At 40.4% G+C, this 23,676-nt stretch overlaps 1 protein-coding gene across 1 annotated transcript in view; it reads right to left on the reverse strand.

The window, feature by feature from the left end:
* Window positions 1-23,676, reverse strand: part of MACROD2 (mono-ADP ribosylhydrolase 2) — a 2,305,531-nt gene that overhangs the window by 2,197,740 nt on the left and 84,115 nt on the right. The window contains exon 3 of the mRNA XM_070382044.1: window positions 12,494-12,601. Within this exon, the coding sequence (XP_070238145.1) occupies window positions 12,494-12,601 (108 nt within the window). The remainder of the gene's footprint in view (window positions 1-12,493; window positions 12,602-23,676) is intronic.

The following is a 23,676-nucleotide window of genomic DNA, read 5'->3' on the forward strand; positions in this document are numbered from 1 at the left end:
ACTTTGCTAGAGCAGCCATGAAGACATACCCCAAGTCCAAGGTAAGAGAAACCCAAGAAAGATAGTAGGTGTTGCGAGAGGGCATCGGAAGGCAGACACACTGAAACCATAATCACAGAAAACTAGCCAATCTGATCACACAGACCACAGCCTTGTCTAACTCAATGAAACTAAGCCATGCCCTGTGGGGCCACCCAAGACAGGATGGCCATGGTGGAGAGGTCTGACAGAATGTGGTCCACTGCAGAAAAGAATGGCAAACCACTTCAGTATTCTTGCCTTGAGAACCCCATGAACAGTATGAAAAGGCAAAATGATAGGATATTGAAAGGGGAACTCCCCAGGTCAGTAGGTACCCAATATGCTACTGGAGATCAGTGGAGAAATAACTCCAGAAAGAATGAAGGGATGGAGCCAAAGCAAAAACAACACCCAGTTGTGGATGTGACTGGTGATAGAAGCAAGGTCCGATGCTGTAAAGAGCAATATTGCATAGGAATCTGGAAATGTCAGGTTCATGAATCAAAATTGGAAGTGGTCCAACAGGAGATGGCAAGAGTGAATGTCGACATTCTAGGAATCAGCGAAATTAAAATGGACTGGAATGGGGGAATTTAACTCAGATGACCATTATATCTACTACTGTGGGCAGGAATCCCTTAGAAGAAATGGAGTGGCCATCATGGTCAACAAATGCAGAGTCTGAAATGCAGTACTTGGATGCAATCTCAAAAATGACAGAATGATCTCTGTTAGTTTCCAAGGCAAACCATTCAATATCACAGTAATCCAAGTCTGTGCCCCGACCAGTAATGCTGAAGAAGCTGAAGTTGAATAGTTCTATGAAGACCTGTTCTACAAGACGTTTTAGAACACTCAAAAAAAATGTCCTTTTCATTATAGGGGACTGGAATGCAAAAGCAGGAAGTCAAGAAACACCTGAAGTAACTGGCAAATTTGGCCTTTGAGTACGGAATGAAGCAGGGCAAAGGCTAATAGAGTTTTGCCAGCAGAATGCACTGGTCATAGCAAACACCCTCTTCCAACAACACAAGAGAAGACTCTACACATGGACATCACCAGATGGTCAACACCAAAATCAGACTGATTATGTTCTTTGCAGCCAAAGATGAAGAAGCACTATATAGTCAGCAAAAATAATACTGGGAGCTGACTGTGGTTCAGATCATGAACTCCTTATTGCCAAATTCAGACTTAAATTGAAGAAAGTGGGGAAAACCACTAGACCATTAAGGTACGACCTAAATCAAATCCCTTATGATTATACACTGGAAGTGAGAAATAGATTTAAGGGACTACAACTGATAGACAGAGTGCCTGATGAACTATGGACAGAGGTTCGTGACATTGTACAGGAGACAAGCATCAAGACCATCCCTGAGAAAAAGAAATGCAAAAAGGTAAAATGGCTGTCTAAAGAGGCCTTAAAAATAGCTGTGAAAAGAGGAGAAGTTAAAAGCAAAGGAAAAAGGAAAGATATAAGCATCTGAATGCAGAGTTCCAAAGAATAACAAGAAGAGACGAGAAAGCCTTCCTCAGTGACCAATGCAAAGAAATAGAGGAAAACAACAAAATGGGAAGACTAGAGATCTCTTCAAGAAAATTAGAGATACCAAGGGAACATTTCATGCAAAGATGGGCTCAAAAAAGGACAGAAATGGCATGGACCTAACAGCAGCAAAATATATTAAGAGGTGGCAACAATCCACAGAAAACTACACAAAAAAGAGCTTCATGACCAACAAAATCATGATGGTGTGATCACTCACCTAGAGCCAGATATCCTGGAAAGTGAAGTCAAGTGGGCCTTAGAAAGCATCACTATGAACAAAGCTAGTGGAGGTGATGGAATTCCAGTTGAGCTATTTCAAATCCTGAAAGATGATGCTGTGAAAGTGCTGCACTCAATATGCCAGCAAATCTGGAAAACTCAGCAGTGGCCACAGGACTGGAAAAGGTCAGTTTTCATTCCAATCCTAAAGAAAGACAATGCCAAAGAATGCTCAAACTACCACACAATTGCACTCATCTCACACGCTAGTAAAGTAATGCTCAAAATTCTCCAAGCCAGGCTTCAGCAATATGTGAACCGTGAACTTCCTGATGTTCAAGTTGGTTTTAGAAAAGGCAGAGGAACCAGAGATCAAATTGCCAACATCCGCTGGATCATCAAAAAAGCAAGAGACTTCCAGAAAAACGTCTACTTTTGCTTTATTGACTATGCCAAAGCCTTTGACTGTGTGGATCACAATAAACTGTGGAAAATTCTGAAAGAGATAGGAATACCAGACCACCTGATCTGCCTCTTGAAAAATCTGTATGCAGGTCAGGAAGCAACAGTTAGAACTGGACATGGAACAACAGACTGGTTCCAAATAGGAAAAGGAGTACTTCAAGGCTGTATACTGTCACCCTGCTTATTTAACTTATATGCAGAGTACATCAGGAGAAACGCTGGGCTGGAAAAAGCACAAGCTGGAATCAAGATTGCTGGGAGAAGTATCAATAACCTCAGATATGCAGATGACACCACCCTTATGGCAGAAAGTGAAGAGGAACTAAAAAGCCTCTTGATGAAAGTGAAAGAGGAGAGTGAAAAAGTTGGCTTAAAGCTCAAACATTCAGAAAACGAAGATCATAGCATATGGTTCCATCACTTCATGGCAAATAGATGGGGAAACAGTGTCAGACTTTGTTTTTGGGGGCTCCAAAATCACTGCAGATGGTGACTGCAGCCATGAAATTAACAGACACTTACTCCTTGGAAGGAAATTTGTGGCCAACCTAGATAGCATATTAAAAAGCAGAGATATTACTTTTCCAACAAAGGTCCATCTAGTCAAGGCTATGGTTTTTCCAATGGTCATGTACGGATGTGAGAGTTGGACTGTGAAGAAAGCTGAGCGAAGAATTGATGCTTTTGAACCGTGGTGTTGGAGAAGATTCTTGAGAGTCCCTTGGACTGCAAGGAGATCCAACCAGTCCCTCCTAAAGGAGATCAGTCCTGGGTATTCATTGGAAGGACTGATGCTAAAGCTGAAATTCCAATACTTTGGCTACCTCATGCGAAGAGTTGACTCATTGGAAAAGACCCTGATGCTGGGAGGGATTGGGGGCAGGAGGAGAAGGGGATGACAGAGGATGAGATGGCCGGATGGCATCGTCGACTCGATGGACGTGAGTTTGAGTGAACTCCGGGAGTTGGTGATGGACAGGGAGGCCTGGCATGCTGCGATTCACGGGATCGCAAAGAGTCAGACACAACTGAGCGACTGAACTGAACTGAACTGAACTGAAAGTACAGTTCAAAGGCATAGGTTAAAAAAAATCATTAAACTTAAGATTGATGAAGTTTGGGGAAATACATTATCTTTTAACTAAGTGATATAAATTCATTTAACCTTTCCATAAAGCTATTTGGTTACATACATCAACAGTTTAAAAACTTTCATACTGCCATAATTTCACTGCAAGGAATATACTCCCTCTGGACTAATCAAAGATTTTTTTCAAAGATCTGCTAGGATGTTTGTTTCAGCCTGTTGATAACAGTAAAAACAAGAAACAATCTAAATTTCCAAGAATGAGAGAATACTTAAATCAATATTCATGTGTATAACTGAATATCACACAGCAATTTAAAATGACATGTAAAAATGACTGCAGTGTTAAAAAAATTAAGTGGTATTTTCTACAATTCAAAATACACCTATGGAATAAAAAGAAAATAACCTGAAGCAAAAACACTGAACTTAAACAATGATGTATATGCTGGGAAACACCATGGAGATGTTTTATTGTTTTCTGTATTTTTATTTTCCCTATTTTAAATATTAAAGTGTATTCCTTTGGCAATCAGACACCCCCAAAAATTTTTAAAACATTTTTTGAAACCAATTGAATAGTATGGGACAAAATGTAAACTTCCTAAGTGCACTGAAGAATTCTCAGAAAGAGAATAAAACCACTGAAAATATGGAATAAATGCCCGAGCAGCTCCAATCACTTTACCCCATCATTTTTTTTGAAAATTTTAGTCTCTCAAAGTCCCTTGAGGACTATGCTACTATTTAACTCCAAGGGATATTCCATTAAAAATAGTGACAAGAGTGATCAAAAGTAGAAGTTGAAAACTCAGAAGGGAATTTTCTGGAAGTCACCCATTCCCATAGCAATTATTTTCTTTTGAGGATTCTTTGAGGATTTTAACACCTCACAAAGCTCCTTTCTCATTTAATCTTTCACTCCATCCTCATACAGACCCTGTTTTCTGTCTATCCTTACCCTGGATAAAGCGAAGACACTGATATTCTTACAGCTGGAAGCTCACACATAAACCTGTAGCCAGTGTTAAGAATTCAGCCCTCAAAAAATTGCTCTCACCCAGCCTACATACTCACACCTGTCTGCTCTACTGTATTTCACAGGTTGAGCTTTCCACACAGTGGTGATTTTGAAACTTTTCAGCAGGTTCCAGCACAACATAGGAGGGAAAGTAAAAGCACAGAATGAGGGACAGTAATTCTTTCCCCTTTGCTTGGCCTCACTGGAATGGGTACTGGGAGAGATCTACAGAGGGAGGTAAGAAGTAGTTTCTGAACATTACTGTCTCCATGCTAACAACAATGCTCCCAAAAACTTTAGCTATCACCCCATAAGTAATCTGTAGCTAGCTACTGTCTAGTAGACAGTTATCCCAAAATAAGAGGTCTAAGATTTCAGTAAATTCATAATGAACACTTGATTTTAATACTGCCTTACTCAACAGACTCATAGGTCCCATCAAGTTCTTCAGAAGCAATGAAAAGAACTGATTAAAAGGTGGAGGAACCATTTTAAAGAGGAAAAGCAATATGAAGAAACATAAGCCAAAGTGCTCACTCAGTAAGAAGAAAAACACTGCAGAACCTCAAGGAAATCATGGAAAGAAATGGTATATTAGTTTTATTTTGTCTGCTTGCATAAAACTTACAATAACTGTTTAATTGTGGTTAATACTTCAATTGTAGTTCAACTTTTCAGACACAGTGAACTCTAATAAGGACCTAAATGTTCTATAGTTATAATCTCAGGCTTCCTTACAATAAGTAAAATTTTATGAGCTAATATTTACAAAATCCTCAATCTGTTAACTCAAAATTTACATAACTTCAGATTTTTATTTGACCAGTTCCAATTTACATTGATTCATGGACCTACATTCCAGGTTCCTATACAATACCATTCTTTGGTGGTTTAATCACTAAGTCGTGTCCGATTCTTACAACCCCATGGACTGTAGCCTGCCAGGCTCCTTCATCCATGGGCTTCTCTAGACAAGAATACTGGAGTGGGATGCCATTTCCCTACAGCATCAGATATTACTTCCACCAACAGTCACATCTACCACTGGGTTTTGGGGGGTTTTGTTTTGTTTTTGTTTTGCTTTAACTCAACCTCTTCATTCTTTCCTGAGCTGTTTCTCCCCTCTTCTCCAGTAGCATATTGGGCACCTACCGACCCGGGAAGTTCACCTGTCAGTGTCATATCTTTTTGCCTGTTCATACTGTTCATGGGGTTCTCAAAGTAAGGATGCTGCAGTGGTTTGCTATTTCCTTCTCCAGTGGACCACGTTTTGTCAGAACTTTCCACCATGACCCATCCGTCTTGAGTGGCCCTACACAGCGTGGCTCATAGGTTCACAAACTTAGAAAAGGCTGTGATCCATGTGATCAGCTTGGTGAGTTTTCTGTGATTGTGATTTTCATTGTGTCTACCCTCTGATGGATAAAGATAAGAGGCTTGTGGAAGCTTCCTGATGGGAGGGACTGGCTGTAAGGGAATCTGAGTCTTGCTCTGATAGGCCATGCTCAGGAAATCTTTAATCCAATTTTCTGTTAATGGGTGGGGCAGTGTTCCCGCCCTATAGTGTGACCTAAGGTCAGGTAAGGGTTATGTTAGGGGTTATGACTTCCTTCAAAAGGACTTATGCCAGAACACCCCACAGTTCCCAAGACTTCTGTATTCAGTGCCCCTGACCCCAAAGCAGCCCACTGTCAATGCACACCTCTGCTAGAGACTCCTGGACACTCACAGGTAAGTCCGGCTCAGTCTCTTGTGGGTTCACTGCTCCTTTCTCCTGGGCACAAGGTTTGTTTGTGCCCTCCAAGAGTCTGTTTCCCCAGTCCTGTGGAAGTTCTGTAATCAAAGTCCACTGGCCTTCAAATTCCCCAGGGATTCTCAATCTCTTTGCCAGATCCTCAGGTTGGGGAATCTGTTGTGGGCCCTAGAACTTATGCAACAGGGCAAGAACTTCTTTGATATAATTGGCATAGGAACCTGGAATGTTAGGTCCATGAATCAAGGTAAATTAGAAGTGGTCAAGCAGGAGATGCCAAGAGTGAACATTGACATTTTAGCTATCAGTGAACTATAGTGGACCAGAATAGGAAAATTTAATTCAAACGACCATTACATCTACTACTGTAGGCAAGAATCCCTTAGAAGAAATGGAATATCCCTCTGAGTCAACAAAAGAGTCTGAAATGCAGTACTGAGATGCAATCTCAAAAGTGACAGAATGATCTCTGTTCATTTCCAAGGCAAACCATTCAATATCGCAGAAATCCAAGTCTATGCCTCAACCACTAATGCCAAAGAAGCTGAAGATGAATAGTTCTATGAAGACTTATAAGACCTTCAAGAAGTAACACCAAAAAAAGATGCCTTTTAATCATGGAGGACTGGACTGCAAAACTAGGAAGTCAAGAAATACCTGGAGTAACAGGCAAATTTGGCCGTGGAGCACAAAATGAAGCAGGGCAAAGGCTAATAGAGTTTTGCCAAGAGAACGCACTGATGATAGCAATCACCCTCTTCCAACAACACAAGAGATGACTCTACACATGGACATCACCAGATGGTCAACACCGAAATCAGATTAATTTTATTCTTTGCAGCCAAAGATGGAGAAGCGCTATACAGTCAGCAAAAAAAGACCAGGATTTGACTATGGCTCAGATCATGAACTCCTCATTGCAAAATTCAGACTTAAGTTGAAGAAAGTAGGGAAAACCACTAGACCATTCAGGTATAACCTAAATCAAATCCCTTATGATTATAGAGTAGAAGTGACAAACAGATTCAAGGGATTAGATCTGATAGAGTGCCTGAAGAACAACGGACAGAGGATCATAACATTTACAGGAGTCTTTAATCAAAACCATCCCCAAGAAAAAGAAATGCAAAAAGGCAAAATGGTTGTCTGAGGAGGCCTTACAAATAGCTGAGAAAAGAGGAGAAGTTAAGGCAAAGGAGAAAAGAAAAGATATACCCATCTGAATGCAGAGTTCCAAAGAATAACAAGGAGCAATAAGAAAGCCTTCCTCAGTGATCAATGCAAAGAAATAGAGGAAAATAGAATGTGAAAGACTAGAGATCTCTTCAAGAAAATTATAGATACCCAGGGAACATTTCATGCAAAGATGGGCACAATAAAACAGAAATGGTATGGACCTAACAGAAGCAGAAGATATTAAGAAGAGGTGGAAAGAATACACAGAACTATACAAAAAAGATCTTTATGACCCAGATAATTATGATGGTGTGATCACTCATCTAGAGCCAGACATCCTGGAGTGCGAAGTCAAGTGGGCCTTAGCAAACATCACTCTGAACAATGCTAGTGGAGGCGACAGAATTCCAGCTGAGCTATTTCAAAGCCTAAAAGATGATGCTGTGAAAGTGCTACATTCAATATGCTAGCAAATTTGGAAATCTTACCAGTGGCCACAGGACTGGAAAAGGTCAGTTTTCATTACAATCCCAAAGAAAGGCAATGCCAAAGAGTGTTCAAACTACTGAACAATTGCCATCTCACACACTAGCAAAGTAATGCTCAAAATTCTCTAAGCTAGGCTTCAATAGTACATGAACTGAAAACTTCCAGATGTTCAAGTTGTATGTAGAAAAAGTAGAGGAACTAGAGATCAAATTGCCAATATCTGTTGGATCACAGGAAAAGCAACAGAATTCCAGAAAAACATCTACTTCTGCTTCACTGACTACGCTAAAGCCTTTGACTGTGTGAATCACAACAAACTGTGGAAAATTCTTAAAGAGACGGGAATATCAGACCACCTTACCTGCCTCCTGAGAAACCTGTATGCAGCTCAAGAAGCAACAGTTAGAATGGGACATGAAACAATGGACTGGTTCAAAATTGGGAAGGAAATATATACATCAAGGCTGTATACAGTCACCCTACCTATTTAACTTATATGCCGAGTACATCATGTGAAATGCCAACCTGGATGAAGCACAAACTGGAATCAAGAAAAATCAATAACCTCAGATACACCAATGATACCACCCTTAAGGCAAAAAGCAAAGAGGAACTAAAGACTGTCTTGATGAAAGTAAAAGAGGAGAGTAAAAAAGCTGGCTTAAAACTCAACATTCCAAAAACAAAGATCACGGCATGCTGTCCCATCATTTCATGGCAAATAGATGAGGAAACAATGGAAACAGTGACTGACTTTATTTTCCTGGGCTCAAAAATCACTGCAGATGGTGACTGCAGCCATGAAATTTAAAGACACTTGTTCCTTGGAAGAAAAGCTATGACCAACCTAGACAGCAGATTAAAAAGCAGAGACATTACTTGGTCAACAAAGGTCTGTCTAGTCAAAGCTATGGTTTTTCCAGTAGTCAGGTATGGATGTGAGAGTTGGACTATAAAGAAAGCTGAGCATTGAAGAATTGATGCTTTTGAACTGTGGTGTTGGAGAAGACTCTTGAGAGTCCTTGGACTGCAAGGAGACCCAACCAGTCCATCCTAAAGGAGATCAGTCCTGGGTGTTCATTGGTGGGACTGATGTTGAAGCTGAAACTCCAATACTTTGGCCACCTGATGTGAAAAGCTGACTCATTTGAAAAGACCATGATGCTGGGAAAGAATGAAGGCAGGCGGAGAAGGGGACAACAGAGGATGAGATGGTTGGATGGCATCACCGACTCAATGGGCAAGAATTTGAGTAAACTCCGGGAGTTGGTGATGAACAGGAAAGCCTAGCATCCATGGGATTGAAAAGAGTTGAACACGACTGAGCAACTGAACTGCAAGATTGAAGTTTGGAAAGTACCTGGTTGGGAAAAAGTTTTAAATATCAAATCATTTCATTCATGACAACCAGGCGTTCCAATGCACTAATACAGACACGGGAAGAGAACTTTACAAGGTGGAAAGTGATGACGCGGCTGCTTTGGCGGCTTGACTGGGCAAACGGCCTCCCACTCCCCTCTCACCAGAGGCAACTCTGGAGTTTCCTGCCATGTCGCCTTGTTCACCTGAAAGTCAACAGCTGTTCCTCTCCTGACACACCAGGCAAACAAAGCAGCACAGCAGAAAGCTGTAAATAAAGTCATTAGGCTGTGCATTTGGCATCTCTTTGCATGTACCTAAGAACTTCCTGATGAGGCTGTCCTTGGGAGATGCAGAGCATGGCCAAACTATAATTACCTCAGCCAGAGAGGTAAGCCAACAGTGCCAAATGCTTTTAGGAGTTGCTGCCTGCCTTTGTATAAATTTGTCAAACTCTTGTATACTATGTGACAGCTATAAAAAAATTACACAAGCAAGGACAAAGAATCAAAAGAGTAATGGGATGTTTTCCTGTTAATGATGCTTTCTCTTTAGCACCATTTTATTTCACTAAAATTATTTTTATTTCTTGATCAAATAGTTTTTCTTAAATGAGCCAAATTGTGTTCACTGTTTCAAGTCCCCATTGTTGAATGTGCTATGGGTCAAAGGTGCTATAAACTCTATTGTGTAGTTCAATTTAACAAATACATATGACCAGGTGTTTATTAAGAACATAAGGACAAGACACTACTTCGAGAGATTATACCACAAGTGGAAAAAACACCAGTCGATAGCCTCAACGGGGAGATAAATGAGTATACAGTTAACAAAACTCAAGGAAAACCATGATTACTAGTATTATTAAGTATGCTATCAAGGCAAATTCAATGTTATGTTAATAACAAGAAAGAAAAAACTCATGAGAGTAGTCTTAAGGCATTTAAGGAAATAAATGTCAACAACTTTACTCCATATGGCAGAACTGGGATCAACGACTGGAAATTACAACAATACAGAGGACAGCCAGTAATGTACAGATAGTGTGAAACTGTTAGTCGCTCAGTCGTGTCCAACTCTTTGCGACCGATGGACTATAAGCCCGCCAGGCTCCTCTGTCCATGGAATTCTCCAGGCAACAATACTGGAGTGGGTTGCCTATTTCCTTCTCCAGGGGATCTCCTGACCCAGGGATCAAATCTAGGTCTTTCACATTTTTCACATTGCAGGCAGATTCTTTACTGTCTCAGCCACCAGGGAAGTCCCAATGTATGTGTGTGTGTGTATATATATATATATATTTAATTAAATAATTAATTTCTTTAAATTAAAGCTCACATTTATGGAATTTAGGGCACACACCAAGGAACGTTCCTACTATGTTGTTTGACTTTACACATCACCAGAGTGAAACCTGAGACAACAGGGAGCTCTCCAACTAACTTGTGTATTCCTGGAAAGCAAGGTCTGTCAAGAAATTAACCCCCACCCTTCTGTGTTCTGGAAAACAGCTTACTGCAAAGAGCTAGTCTTCCCCATATGACTGAGATAAAACTCCCAATGACCCTTGTATGCTATGACAAGACCAAGGCACAGACTCTCCAAATTCCCATTCTTTGTCTCATAAATGATTTGCTAAACTATCTGTCCCCATCAACCATTCTGCTTGATCAATGCCTATTAACCAGACTTGACCAAACTTTATTCAGGCTTCTTTCCTTCCTCCAAGCCCCTGAACTTTGACCTACCCTTGAGCAATGGAAGGTGAACAACCCCTCTTTAATGACCCCTTCCAAAATAAGCTGGCCTCAAGGAAAAATGTTCCCTGATCAACTGTCCAATCATGCCACCCACATCCAATGTTCATGCCTCTCTGTAAAAAAAAAAAGTCCTTTTCTGCTTGAACTTTGAGATGCTTGCTTGCTTATCTCATAGTCAAAGTGGTTCTTCCTATCGCAATATTCTTCCTCCTCCTACTGAGATAAGTCTCCACCCCTTATTGTAATAATCTTTTTGAATAATGCTTCTCTTTACCTAAGTCTGCATTTGGTTTTAAACCTTTTAACTTGCAAAGAGCCTAACTTTACAGAACACAAATTAAAATTATGAAATATCCAATTATTGATATTTATTTTTATAGAATCACAAACATTATGTATTTCTTGATATACAGTCACATGGTAAAATATATAAAAGATACAGACCACTATAAAATAAATTAAAATTTAACATTAATTGTTATTTCCCAATGTTTGAAACCCCAAATTATAAGATCATTAATCATAAAATAAACCATTAAAAACAAACATGAATGGTTGAAACCAAGCAACAGAGTTTGGAAACTACAGAAATAATTTCTTTATATTTTATTTCTGTCTGGTGTAGATCAAACATCTCTTTACAAAGTCAAAAGAAGGAAAAGCTTAATGAACTTGCTTTTATGTTGGCCAACTATTAACTGAAGCATTAAATCAACAATAATACAGCTGCTAAAGTTCTTTCTAAGGAACTTTCTGCAACAACCTGTTACTTTTCCAGGGGTCCAGTACCCTAGTTACAACTCAGTATGGATACCATGTAGAGTTAGCACATTAACTGCAGCACGTACATAAAACAAATGCTCAGTGTCTTTAATACATGACATCTCTATCTCTGGAAGGGTATTTTTTCTTAAACATTTGTATTCCTATTTATGAAAAAATATTTTTAAACAATAAATATTTTGTATTGCAAGCAGATGGGGTACGGGGTCCCCGGAGAAAGAGAACCAGGCATGACTTTCTTGACTTTAAAGAAGTCATCTGTGGCCTAGGTCATTTTGTGATCTAAGCCTGGGTAACAACGCTTGCCCTTGAACACATCCCAGTAATTACTGATCTTACCGCAGGTGAAGGAATGCAGGAACAAAGGAGAAACAGTCAAGAAACAACAGTTGAGCAGTAAAACAGAGTCCTAGTTCCTCCTTAAGGGATACAAATAACAATTTAAATGTGTGAGTTAGGCAGGAACAAAGACCCACATCCAGGTGGAGCATGGAAAGATGATAACGACCTTTTCTGACTTCAACCAACTAAAACTGGGGCTCTGTCAACCTTTGCCCCAGCTCTAGGCTGAATTCTCCTCTGCTCAAGCCCCTTCATGAGTATGCAAGTATCCTTAGCATAAAAATTCCCCAATCTTACTGTTCTGGGAAACACTGCTTTGGAAAAGATCCCCAGCATTCTTCTTGCTGCAAGTAATAAATCTTTCTTTCTCCCAATTTGTGGCCTTTTGGCCTGATACCCACCAAGACGCGAACCCAGATTTAGGGCAACAGTATAACAAATACATCACAAAATATCAACTACTCACCCGCATTGACTATAGCATCCACCTCTAGCAATGTGATGTCACCTCTATACAGAGAAACTTTCTCACTCAAACTTTTCTTCCCATGTGATGGTTCCTGAGTATTTTCTTCTGTAATAAAGAAGGAATGTATATTAATAGTAATATTCTTAATTTAATAAAGACAATTTTAATACAAGAGCCAATATGGGTCACACTTTGACACATTAGACAAATGGAAATAAATGTGTAACTATTACCAGGAATGTGGTCTATTCTCTATTTATCAAGTATTCCTCAATACAAAATGCAGTTATCATATATATAATAGGCATTCAATAAATTTCAGTTCAGTTCAGTTCAGTCGCTCAGTTGTGTCCGACTCTTTGTGACCGCAGGGACTGCAGCACGCCAGGCCTCCCTGTCCATCACCAACTCCTGGAATCCACCCAAACCCATGTGCATCAAGTCGATGATGCCATCCAACCATCCCATCTTCTGTTGTCCCCTTCTCCTCCCACCTTCAATCTTTCCCAGCATCAGGGTCTTTTCCAATGAGTCAGCTCTTCGCGTCAGGTGGCCAAAGTATTGGAGTTTCAGCTTCAACATCAGTCCCACCAATGAACACCCAGGACTGATCTCCTTTAGGATGGACTGGTTGGCTCTCCCTGCAGTCCAAGGGACTCTCAAGAGTCTTCTCCAACATCACAGTTCAAAAGCATCAGTTCTTCAGTGCTCAGCTTTCTTTACAGTCAAACTCTCATATCCATACATGACCACTGGAAAAACCATAACCCTGACTAGCCCTGTTATATTGGTCAACGAAATGTTCAATTCTTGCTATTAACATTATAAAGATATGAATTTTAAGACGTAATTATGTACTAATGGTTTCACAAGAATATGAGAACAAAATGTGCAAACTACCAACAAAATAATGAACAAGTTTATTTATATTTTGTTCAAGTTACCCAAAAAGCATCCTTGTAAAGAACATTTACTCAGAACAAAAAAATGTAGTTTCCACTCTTTGCTATGTAACAAGCTATCCCTTGGAATGGTAGGGATCAAGAACCCAGGACGGTGTGAAACATCTCCTTTATCAAATTCTATAAACCTTTCACTCTAGAGGGCGCTGCTACATTTAAAATAGAAAAAGTTCTGTCCTGCACACAACAGTCAGCATGCTGGTGTATTTAAAACAAGCCAGACATTACCTTCTAAAACCTGATATATTTTTAATGTTTTACAGCAGTACGATAATTTGTATTTTCATGTATTTTAAACAAATAATATTAAAATATATTAAACAAAGATATATAAAGTCAATGTTTTAAAATACATTGAAATGCTATATATAAAAAGTTTTCTAATATATTTTTAGGAAAGATGATTTATAAATTCAAGTGTTTTTAACTATTTATGAATATGGGCAACTGTTTCAAGGGGGGAGGTAATGTTATTGATTCACAAAGACACTGTCAAATAAGCATGAAATTTTGAGGTATGTAGTGGATTAGAGGTGGCAGCTTCAGTTCAGTTCAGTTCAGTCGCTCAGTCCTGTCCGACTCTTCGCGACCCCATGAATCGCAGCACACCAGGCCTCCCTGTCCATCACCAATTCCCGGAGTTCACCCAGACTCATGTCCTTCGAGTCAGTGATGCCATCCAGCCATCTCATCCTCTGTCGTCCCCTTCTCCTCCTGCCCCCAATCCCTCCCAGCATCAGAGTCTTTTCCAATGAGTCAACTCTTCGCATGAGGTGGCCAAAGTACTGGAGTTTCAGCTTTAGCATCATTCTCTCCAAAGAAATCCCAGGGCTGATCTCCTTCAGAATGGACTGGCTGGATCTCCCTGCAGTCCAAGGGACTCTCAAGAGTCTTCTCCAACACCACAGTTCAAAAGCATCAATTCTTTGGTGCTCAGCCTTCTTCACAGTCCAACTCTCACATCCATACATGACCACAGGAAAAACCATAGCCTTGACTAGATGGACCTTTTTTGGCAAAGTAATGTCTCTGCTTTGAATATGCTATCTAGGTTGGTCATAACTTTCCTTCCAAGGAGTAAGCGTCTTTTAATTTCATGGCTGCAGTCACTATCTGCAGTGATTTTGGAGCCCAGAAAAATAAAGTCTGCCACTGTTTCCACTGTTTCCCCATCTATTTCCCATGAAGTGATGGGACCAGATGCCATGATCTTCGTTTTCTGAATGTTGAGCTTTAAGCCAACTTTTTCACTCTCCTCTTTCACTTTCATCAAGAGGCTTTTGAGTTCCTATTCACTTTCTGCCATAAGGGTGGTGTCATCTGCATATCTGAGGTTACTGATACTTCTCCCAGCAATCTTGATTCCAGCTTGTGCTTCTTCCAGTCCAGCGTTTCTCATGATGTACTCTGCATATAAGTTAAATAAGCAGGGTGACAATATACAGCCTTGAAGTACTCCTTTTCCTATTTGGAACCAGTCTGTTGTTCCATGTCCAGTTCTAACTGTTGCTTCTTGACCTGCATACAGATTTCTCAAGAGGCAGATCAGGTGGTCTGGTATTCCCATCTCTTTCAGAATTTTCCACAGTTTATTGTGATCCACACAGTCAAAGGCTTTGGCATAGTCAATAAAGCAGAAATAGATGTTTTTCTGGAACTCTTTTGCTTTTTCCATGATCCAGCGTATGTTGGCAATTTGATCTCTGGTTCCTCTGCCTTTTCTAAAACCAGCTTGAACATCAGGAAGTTCACGGTTCACATATTGCTGAAGCCTGGCTTGGAGAATTTTGAGCATTACTTTACTAGCGTGTGAGATGAGTGCAATTGTGTGGTAGTTTGAGCATTCTTTGGCATTATCTTTCTTTGGGATTGGAATGAAAACTGATCTTTTCCAGTCCTGTGACCAAAAGCCACTTAAATCATCTCTGAGCTCCAATAACCAAAGAAAAAATTGGCCAAGACTAAGGTAACCAATCAGTGGCCATAAAAGTGATCTTTCCTCTCTTCATCTCCAAAGCATCCCCTTCTTTGCAACCACTTCTCTCCTTAAAGGATTCTAATGAATTATTCATTAGTGATGGTATGCATGCATGCTCAGTCGCTCAGTCACGTCTGACTCTTTGCAACCCCACCAGGCTCCACTGTCTGTGGAATTTTTCAGGCAAGAATACTGGAATGGGTTGCCATTTCCTTCCCCAGGGGATCTTCCCAACTCAGAGATTGAACCTGTGTCTCCTGCATCTCCTGCACTGGCAGGTAGATCTTTACCACTGAGCCACCAGGGAAGCCCCTTGTTGGTGGTAGTAATACTAATAATGATAAATAGGAGAATAATGTGGGAGAACTGTATGTTAAAACAACAGAGAAAGATTTCAGAAGACTTCAAAATAAAAAACCCTTACAGCTGACTTGACCACCTCAGGGAATCCTAGAGTGCTATTTTCCTGAGTCAGGTAAAGAGGAAGAGCTCAGGCTTTTCTACCAGACTGTTCAAATCTTGGTTCTACCAATTAACAAAGGGGTGACCTTGGGTAAGTTATCTATTTTTGCCATGCTTCAGTTCATAAATTACTGGCTCCTTTACAATGAACATGAGCTCATCACTTAGAACTCATGTTCTAAGTAATGTTTGAATATTTGGTCCACAGTAAGCTCTCAATTTTTCATTCAGAAAACTAAGATCATGGCATCTGGTCCCATCACTTCATGGCAAATAGATGGGGAAACAGTAACAGACTTTATTTTGGGGGGCTTCAGAATCACTGCAGATGAGGACTGCAGCCATGAAATTAAAAGACGCTTGCACCTTGGAAGAAAATTTATGACCAACCTAGACAGCACGTTAAAAAGCAGAGACATTACTTTGCCAACAAAGGTCTGTCTAGTCAAAGCTATGGTTTTCCTAGTAGTCATGTATGGATGTGAGAGTTGGACTATAAAGAAAGCTGAGTGCCAAAGAATTGATGCTTTTGAACTGTGGTGTTGGAGAAGACTCTTGAGAATCCCTTGGACTGCAAGGAGATCCAACCAGTCCATCCTAAAGGAAATCAGTCCTGAATATTCACTGGAAGGACTGATGCTGAAGCTCTAATACTTTGGCCACCTGATGCAAAGAGCTGACTCACTGGAAAAGACCCTGATGTTTGGAAACATTGAAGGCAGGAGAAGAAGGGGACGACAGAGGATGAGATGGTTGGATGACATCACCCACTCAATGGACATGAGTTTGAGTGAACTCCGGGAGTTGGTGATGGACAGGGAGGCCTGGCGTGCTGCAGTTCATGGGGTTGTAAAGAGTCAGACACGACTGAGTGACTGGATTGAACTGAACTGAACTGAAGCTCTCAATATACATTCCCTTTTTTAGCAAAGGTTTTACCAAGGTGACAAGTATTATTTCAGCATCCATATTCAAAATGCCACACTAGTTTTTAACAATTTTCAATATTTATTATTATTATTCCTTACCAATGAAAGAGAAAAATTTTTGTTTGTGCTCTTATAATCTGTCAATGCCTGGCCCAATGACAAAGACTTTAAGTCACAAGACCCTGAGTTCCAAGCTTCTATTTTTACCACTTTTATCAAACTAGAAAGTTCTAATTCCCAATTAAAGATCATTAGATGATAATAAATATTAATATTTAGTAGTTCTGTCAGAAAATTCTGGGTATGTGGACTACTGAGAACCTAGATATTATAAAGACTTCTCACCAATGATGAGTTTCAAAGTTCCATCAGGCATTAAATTGATAACCATATCACAAATGAAAGCAGAAAGATGGACTGTTTCAACTTGGGAGACACGGTAAACAGATTCCTAATCTAGTTGCATTTAATTGTAAAAAGTATTTCATTTTCTTATGAAGCATTATGTCTATAATACTGCATGTACAGTAATGTGACTTTAAAAGATATATGGAAATAAATTATGTATTTTTCCCAAAACAAGAATTATATTAGAAAACATCAAAGTTTAAACCATTTATACCACAGTTCAGTTTTCTTAAAAGAAATCCTAATCTCTCAACTGCAAACTGTAAAATGGTAATATTTTAAGCCTAAAGTTTCAAACAATTCAACATCTTTAATACATACACTGCTATGACATGTCATTCAATAAGGTACTCAAAATGGTTTTATCAGAATTATCAGAATCATGAAGGAATACTTTTATCTCTCTTTCCTTTTAAAATTCACATGAGCATCTTTTTTTCTCAAAGCCAGTACACTTGCTGCCCAACTCTTCTCATAGTATATCAAAAAGGCATAAATGTACTGGAAAACTGTAATTTGATAGTATTAATAATTATCAGTATTTCCTCCAACAATAAACCAAAACCAAATGGCATATTTTTGACTACCTACTGCTCTCTGTAAATCCAACACTATAAATTGCCACTACAGGCCACATCTTCATTTGAATATTTAATAGCAATGTACTACCTTCGTTTTCACCCAGCTGTGTTCCATCAGTGCTGATTCCAATGTGTCTTTTCCCATATCCTGGGTTGTTTTTTTTTTTAATATAAATTTATTTATTTTAATTGGAGGCTAATTACTTTACAATACTCTATTGGTTTTGCCATACATCAACATGAATCTGCCATGGGTGTACACGTGTTCCCCATCCTGAACCCCTCTCCCACCTCCCTCCCCATCCCATCCCTCAGGGTCATCTCAGTGCACCAGTCCCAAGCATTCTGTATCATGCCTCCAACCTGGACTGGCGATTCGTTTCACATATGATATTATACATGTTTCAATGCCATTCTCCCAAATCATCCCACCCTCGCCCTCTCCCTGGGTTTTCAGTAATAAACAGGACAGAAAATTGTCAAGTATTGTTCCCCCACAGACATTCTTTATGTACACGAAGCACTGACTTACGTCGTGTTCCTCACAGGCTTTCACCAACTGAAAGCTGAAATATCTGTTCAGTGTGCACATATAAGAGTAGCTGCTCTTCCAGACTGTATTCTATTGATATTATGCATATTAAAAAAAAAAAAAACAGGTTTTATACAGGAACTACAGCAATAAGGGAAAAGAGATCTCAATATAGAACTGGGCTCAATTCCCAATACAGCAAATACAAGTGGAGATCTATAGCCAAGAAGCAGAGTGGGGATCAGTGGGAAGAAAATTACTATCACTAAGGGGAAACTTTACAGGGTGAGGGAAGATTTTGGTTAAACAGACACAATTCTTGCTGAAGAACTGTCAGGTAGTGAGATATCATCACTTCATGGGAAATAGATGGGGAAACAGTGGAAACAGTGTCAGACTTTATTTTGGGGGGCTCCAAAATCACTGCAGATAGTGACTGCAGCCATGAAATTAAAAGACGCTTACTCCTTGGAAGGAAAGTTATGACCAACCTAGATAGCATATTCAAAAGCAGAGACATGACTTTGCCAACAAAGGTCTGTCTAGTCAAGGCTATGGTTTTTCCTGTGGTCATGTATGGATGTGAGAGTTGGACTGTGAAGAAGGCTGAGCACCGAAGAATTGATGCTTTTGAACTGTGGTGTTGGATAAGATTCTTGAGAGTCCCTTGGACTGCAAGGAGATCCAACCAGTCCATTCTGAAGGAGATCAGCCCTGGGATTTCTTTGGAGAGAATGATGCTAAAGCTGAAACTCCAGGACTTTGGCCACCTCATGCGAAGAGTTGACTCATTGGAAAAGACTCTGATGCTGGGAGGGATTGGGGGCAGGAGGAGAAGGGGACGGCAGAGGATGAGATGGCTGGATGGCATCACTGACTCGATGGATGTGAGTCTGAGTGAACTCCGGGAGTTTGTGATGGACAGGGAGGCCTGGCGTGCTGCGATTCATGGGGTCGCAAAGAGTCGGACACAACTGAGTGACTGAACCGAACTGAGATATCATTTAGGGTATTGGGTGGGGAGCGAGGGGAACAGAATTTTATTAGACATGAAGGGTGACCAGGATGGAAAATTCTCTATAAACTGATAAAGCAGGATTCTTATGAAAATTGGACAATGTAAGTTTGGCAATGGGGTCTACAAAAAAATGGTTTGAGGGAATCTGACTTGTGTTAGTCGCTCAGTCATGTCCGACTACTTGTGACCCGGTAGACTGTAGCCCACCGGGCTTCTCTGTCCATAGAATTCTCCAGGCAGGAATACTGGAGTGGGTAGCCATTCCCAACTCCAAGGGATCTTCCCTACCCAGGTATCGGAACTGGGTCTCCTGCACTGCAGGCAGATTCTTCACTGTCTGAGCCACCAGGGAAGGAAGCCCTGTTTAGTCAAGGAACCCGACTAAAGTTAAGCTAAGGAAGAGAGTTTCTGTCAGTCCCTGCTCTTATCTGAAGAAAGAGACATTCTTCTTTGAACAAAGTAAGTCCATTTGTCATTAGGTTGCCTTTTGTCCTTTAAGGACTGTCTGAACTATTAGTTGAGGCTTGGTTAAGTAGAGGATATTTGCGAGGTGGCACAAGCAGTCAGGCATTTAATCAGGAGAATTTCTATGAAAAGAAAAGGAAAAACAAAGATAATTGATTGGTACATACTATAAAACTAGTTTCTGCGTCCAGAGGGAAGACAGTTGAGAAGATACCTAGATGATGGGCTTGAATCATCTTTTGCAGTTTGAATGTCCTTAGTGATGGCATCGGGTGTTTCAGCAGACTTCCTGAATGGCCCTCACAATAGCAAGCATGAAAGTTGTACAACATACATGATCTGTTGTGGTGATTTCTTTGAAGTTTATATCAGGTCACCAGCTTCAGCTTGCAGGGCTCCAGGAAAGGGGAAGGTTTAGTTCTCAATGAGGCCAAATCAGGAGGAGGGTAGAAAAATTGGAAATATTTTGGAGAGTTGTAGCCAGACACTGGAAGAAACTAGACAATTGACAGCATATGTAAGAAAATCAGCAACACTGGAATTTAATAACCCAAAAGGTTATTACTTTATTTTATAACCACAAGGTTACTCTTTTCTTCTTCATGTAATGGATTTTTGTTCTGCTAGACCTTCGGTCAGTGTTTTTTTTGGCTTTTTTTAACCAGTCAGCTTCTCCATTAGTACCAGAAATCCTTACTCAATCCAGAGGTATAGTCTCAACGTTATTTAAGCAATAGTGCCCTCAGAAGCTGTACCCCAAAGTACTTGTCACAGTTCGTTTCATGGATTCCTGAAACAGCCACTTTTTTGTTAAAGACAACACACTTTTGCCTGTAACTGACTACAAGAGCTTTCAAGGAAGAATCACAGTAAAACAAAAATTATCTGTGGATGATAAAAGACTTAAAACAGTCATTGTCAAAGGTCTGAGGAGAATTTATTATAAAAAATTTTATACAATTGAGAAGGGAATATTTATTTCTATGACACACAATGTTCAAATAACTCAAATTAGGGAGAGAAGGACTATGGGTTTGGGATTAGCAGAGGCAAACTATTACATATAGAATGGATAAACAACACGGTCTTACTATATTCAGCACAAGGAACTATATTCAATATCCTATTACAAACCAAAATGGAAAAGTATATGAAAAAGAATATGTTGTTGTCCAGTCACCCAGTCGTGTCCAACTCTTTGTGACCCCATGGACTGCAGCACGCAGGCCTCCCTGTCCCTCACTATCTCCTGAAGCCTGCCCAAGTTCATGTCCGCTGCATCAGTGATGACATCCAGCCATCTCATACTCCGACGTCCTCTTCTCTTTCTGCCCTCAATCTTTCCCAGCAACAGGGACTTTTCCAATGAGTCAGCTCTTCGCATCAGATGACCAAAATACTGAAATTTCAGCTTCAGCATCAGTCCCTCCAATGAATGTTTGGGACTGATTTTCTTTAGGATTGACTGGTTTGATTCCCTTGCAGTTCACAGGCTTTCAGGAGTCTTACCCAGCACCACAGTTCGAAGGCATCAATTCTTCAGCTCTCTGCCTTCTTTATGTTCCAGTTCTCACAACCGTATGTGACAAGTGGAAAGATCATAGCCTTGACTATACGGATCTTCGTCAGCAGAGTAACGTCTCTGCTTTTCAACACACTGTCTAGGTTTGTCACAGCTTCCCTGCCAAGAAGCAATCGTCGTCTGATTTCACGGCTGCAGTCACCATACACAGTGATTTTAGAGCCAAGAAGAGGAAATCTGTCACTGCTTCCACCTTTTCCCTCTATCTGCCATGAAGTAATGGGGCCAGATGCCATGATCTTAGTTTTTTTAGTATTTAGTTTTAAGCTGACTCTTTCACTCTCCTCCTTCACCCTCATCAAGAGGCTCTTCAGTTCCTCTTCACTTTCTGACATTAGGGTGGTATCATCTGCATATCTGAGGTTGTTAATGTTTCTCCCACCTATCTTGATTCCAGCCTGTAACTCATCCAGCCCAGCATTTCTCATGATGTGCTCAGTGTATCAACAAACAGGGTGACAGCAGACAGCCCTGCCATACTCCTTTCTCAATCTTGAACCAATCAGTTGGCCATACAGGGTTCTGACTGTTGCTTCTTGACCCACATACAGGTTTCTCAGGAGACAGGTAAGATGGTCTAGTATTCCCATCTCTTTAAGAGCTTTGCACAGCTTATTATGATTCACACAGTCAAAGGCTTCAGTGTAGTCGATGAAGCAGAGGTAGATGTTTTTCTGGAATTCCCTAGCTTTCTCTACGACCCAGCAAATGCTGGCAATTTGATCTCTGGTTCCTTTTCCTTTTCTAAACCCAGTTTGGACATCTAGAAGTTCCTGACTCGAATAATGCTGAAGCCAAGCATGCAAGATTTTAAGCATGATTTTACTAGCATGGGAGATGAGTGCAGCTGTCCAACGGTTAGCACATTGTTTAGTATTACCCTCCCTGGGAATTGGGATGAGGGCTGACCTTTACCAATCCTGTGGCCACTGTGGGAGTCTTCCAGATTTGCCGACATATTGAATGCAACACTTTGATGGCATCATCCTTAAGGGTTTTGAATTGTTGTTGTTGTTTGGTCACTCAACTGTGTCCGACTCTTTGCAACCCCATGGGCTGCAGCACGCCAGGCTTCCCTGTTCTTCATCAACTCCCAGAGCTTGCTCCAACTCATGTCCATAGAGTCGGCGACACCATCCAACCATCTCATCCTCTGTCATCCCCTTCTCCTGCCTTCACGACACGACTGAGCGACTGAAATGACTGACTGGAATTACGTCACATCCACTAGCTTTATTAACAGCAGTGCTTCCTAAGGCCCACTTGACTTCAGTCTCCAGAATGCCTGGCTCTGGGCACAGATTTGGATTACTGTGATGTTGAATGGCTTGCCTTGGAAACAAACTGAGATCATTCTGTCATTTTTGAGGTTGCACCCATGTACTGCATTTCAGACTCTTGTTGATTATGAGGGCTACTCCATTTCTTCTATGGGATTCCTGCCCATAGTAGTAGATATGAAGGTCATCTGAATTAAATTTGCCCTTTCCCATTCATTTTAGTTCACTGATTGCTAAGATGTCAATGTTTACTCTTACCATCTCCTGCTTGACCAATTCCAATTTACCTTGATTCATGGACCTAACATTTCAGGTTCCTACACAATACTGTTCTTTGCAGCACTGGATTTTACTTTCATCACCAGAAACATCCACAACTGAGCATCATTTCCACTTTGGCCCAGACGCCTCATTCTTTCTGGGGATATTAGTAGTTCTCCTTCATTCTTCCCCAGGAGCATACTGGACACCTTCAGACCTGGGGGACTTATCTTTGAGTACCATATTTTTTTGTCCTTGTGTACAGTTCATGAGGTTCTCACAGCAAGTATCCTGGGGTGGTTTGCCATTCTCTTCTCCAGAGTTTTGTCAGAACTCTCCACTATGACCCACCCATCTTGGGTGCTTGGTGGCCCTACACAACATGGTTCATAGCTTCACTGAGTTATGCAAGCCCCTTCACCATGACAAGGCAGTGATCCATGAAGGGGAAACAGGAAATATATATACATGTGTGTATGTGTGTGTGTGTGTGTACATATATATATATATATATAACTGAATAACTCTGCTGTACAGCAGAAATTAACATAGCCTGGTAAATCAACTACACTTCAATTAAAAAAACTCAAATTATAGCTCACAAAATTATAACAGGACATATGATGGATAAAAAGGTACTGGAAAATTTCTATGAACTTCACACAACTTCTGAAATATCTATTAATAATTTTTACCCACACAAATAAAAGCTAGAGAAAGTT

The sequence above is a fragment of the Bos mutus genome, chromosome 13, assembly GCF_027580195.1.
Source record: "Bos mutus isolate GX-2022 chromosome 13, NWIPB_WYAK_1.1, whole genome shotgun sequence".
NCBI lineage: Eukaryota > Metazoa > Chordata > Mammalia > Artiodactyla > Bovidae > Bos > Bos mutus.